General features: G+C 27.8%; 2 protein-coding genes across 2 annotated transcripts in view; both read left to right on the forward strand.

Moving 5' to 3' along the window:
• The window catches only part of Vha100-2 (V-type ATPase subunit a family protein Vha100-2), a gene marked incomplete in the record, with an annotated part of 226,939 nt that overhangs the window by 211,793 nt on the left and 13,114 nt on the right, over positions 1-2,032 (forward strand). The window contains 3 exon segments of the mRNA XM_067050852.1: positions 470-596; positions 844-1,020; positions 1,096-1,308. Of these exon segments, the coding sequence (XP_066906953.1) occupies positions 470-596; positions 844-1,020; positions 1,096-1,308 (517 nt within the window).
• The window catches only part of LOC106684339 (V-type proton ATPase 116 kDa subunit a 1), a 128,835-nt gene that overhangs the window by 88,085 nt on the left and 38,718 nt on the right, over positions 1-2,032 (forward strand). The window lies entirely within an intron of this gene.

Raw genomic sequence — 2,032 nt, forward strand, 5'->3', positions numbered from 1 at the left:
CATAAGTATATATTACATCATCATTATTTATGTTACAATGAAGTTTAATTGGAAGATTTCAAATAGAAAACCCCAAAACTATCAAACATCATTAAGCAATTAATGTTTTGATAATGCAGTCATTATTAGGAAAAACAGATCTAAGACTTCCCATCAGTATTCCAAAAAAGATCCACCAAATAGAGCAGCACACCAATTAGTATATCGGAGTGAACACTTTTTAATATTGCTGATTTGAGATCTATCTTTGATCTGTATTTATATGATCTTGTCTTTTTCTGTCCTGATGATACCAGGATTGGCAAAATATTGATCAGTTAGTTATCTACTATTATTTGAGAGAATTGAGGATTTGGATTGGGAGATTTGGAAATCTTCTAATTATACTAATAGTAAAATTTTTCCTATCTGTATTTATGTATACAATAATAATTATAACTATATAATATTGTAAATAATCTCGTGACAGGTTTGTTGCTGGAGTTGTACCACGTGAAAGAGTATTTGCATTCGAAAGAATGTTATGGAGGATCTCTAGAGGAAATGTGCTCTTAAGGCGGGCTGATATTGAAGAGCCACTAAATGACCCAGCCACAGTAAGTATTTTTAGTGTGTGTTAAGATTCTTTTATACATATATAAGATTATTCTATTATGTAGCTTTCAGAAAAAAACAAAACAATCAAAGCAACATATTTTATAATGCTCAAGGTAGATAAAGAAAAAAATGGAATAATTAGTATTGATAAAAATTTTATTTTTCACTTTTTCAAACTTTGAATTTTAATTCTTTTGTTTTCCTCTGTTTTTTTTATACATGTCCTAATGATATTTGCATTTTCAGGGAAATTTATTACAGAAGACAGTATTCGTAGCTTTCTATCAGGGAGAGGAGCTGAAAGCAAGGGTGAAAAAAGTATGTACAGGATTCCATGCTACTCTTTATCCTTCTCCTGCAACTTCCCAAGGCAGATTGAACATGGTGCAGGAAGTCAAAACAAGGCTAGAAGACTTAACCTTAGTAAGAACAATACTTTTTCTTAATAATAAAATATTTTTATTATTATTATTTATGTTTCCTTCTATTTTTTTAAAGGTTTTAAACCAAACTGCTGATCATAGACAAAGAGTTCTTTTGACAGTTGCAAAAGAGCTTCCCACATGGACTGTTATGGTTAGGAAAATGAAGGCTATATATCATACGATGAACTGTTTCAACATGGACGTTACTAAAAAATGTCTGATTGGCGAATGTTGGGTTGCTAGTCATGACTTGAATCTTATTCATCAAGCACTCGCAGATGGAGGGGTTTGTACTTTTCAAAACATTTATTATACTAATCGACTGTTTGATTGAATAATAAATATATTAATTTTAATATATGCATTTTAATAATAACAAGTTAGAAGTATTTCAATAATTGATATAATTTAAAAGTTATGATTATTGTTTGTGTCAATACACATCAGATTATTTACAGGTTTATTCATTAATTTACAATTGTACAATGTTGGTTAGTTTATCCGATATTAATTACAAAAAATAAATTTAGAGATAATATAATAGTTATGAACAATCACGCAGTTTGAAAACTCACTTATCAAAGCACTCTTTTAGTTCTTGAAACAACCAACTGAAAAAATTCTCTGAAAATATTAATTTCAGGAAAAATAAAAATAATAATAATCAGAGTGTTTGAAATCAGGGTCACAATATGTGTTATTTACTATATTTCATTCCTTACCACTCCTTGCCCGTTATGTTGTATATTTTTATTCCTTATTTTGTAGATTTTACTTTTGTTTTTTATTATCTCAATGAGGTTAATAAACTAATAATCATGAAATTTATTAGAGCTTTGTATGATTAATGCAATTCCATAATTAATAAATAATGAAAAATAAATATTATGAAAGAATACACTGTAATAATTATGGACTTGCATTAATCACACAAAGCTCTAATAAATTTCATGATTATTAGTGTAATAATCTCATTGAGGTAATAAAAAGTAAAGTTATATGTATATATA

Source organism: Halyomorpha halys, unplaced genomic scaffold (genome assembly GCF_000696795.3).
Source record: "Halyomorpha halys isolate HHAL.00 unplaced genomic scaffold, Hhal_1.1 Scaffold571.1, whole genome shotgun sequence".
NCBI lineage: Eukaryota > Metazoa > Arthropoda > Insecta > Hemiptera > Pentatomidae > Halyomorpha > Halyomorpha halys.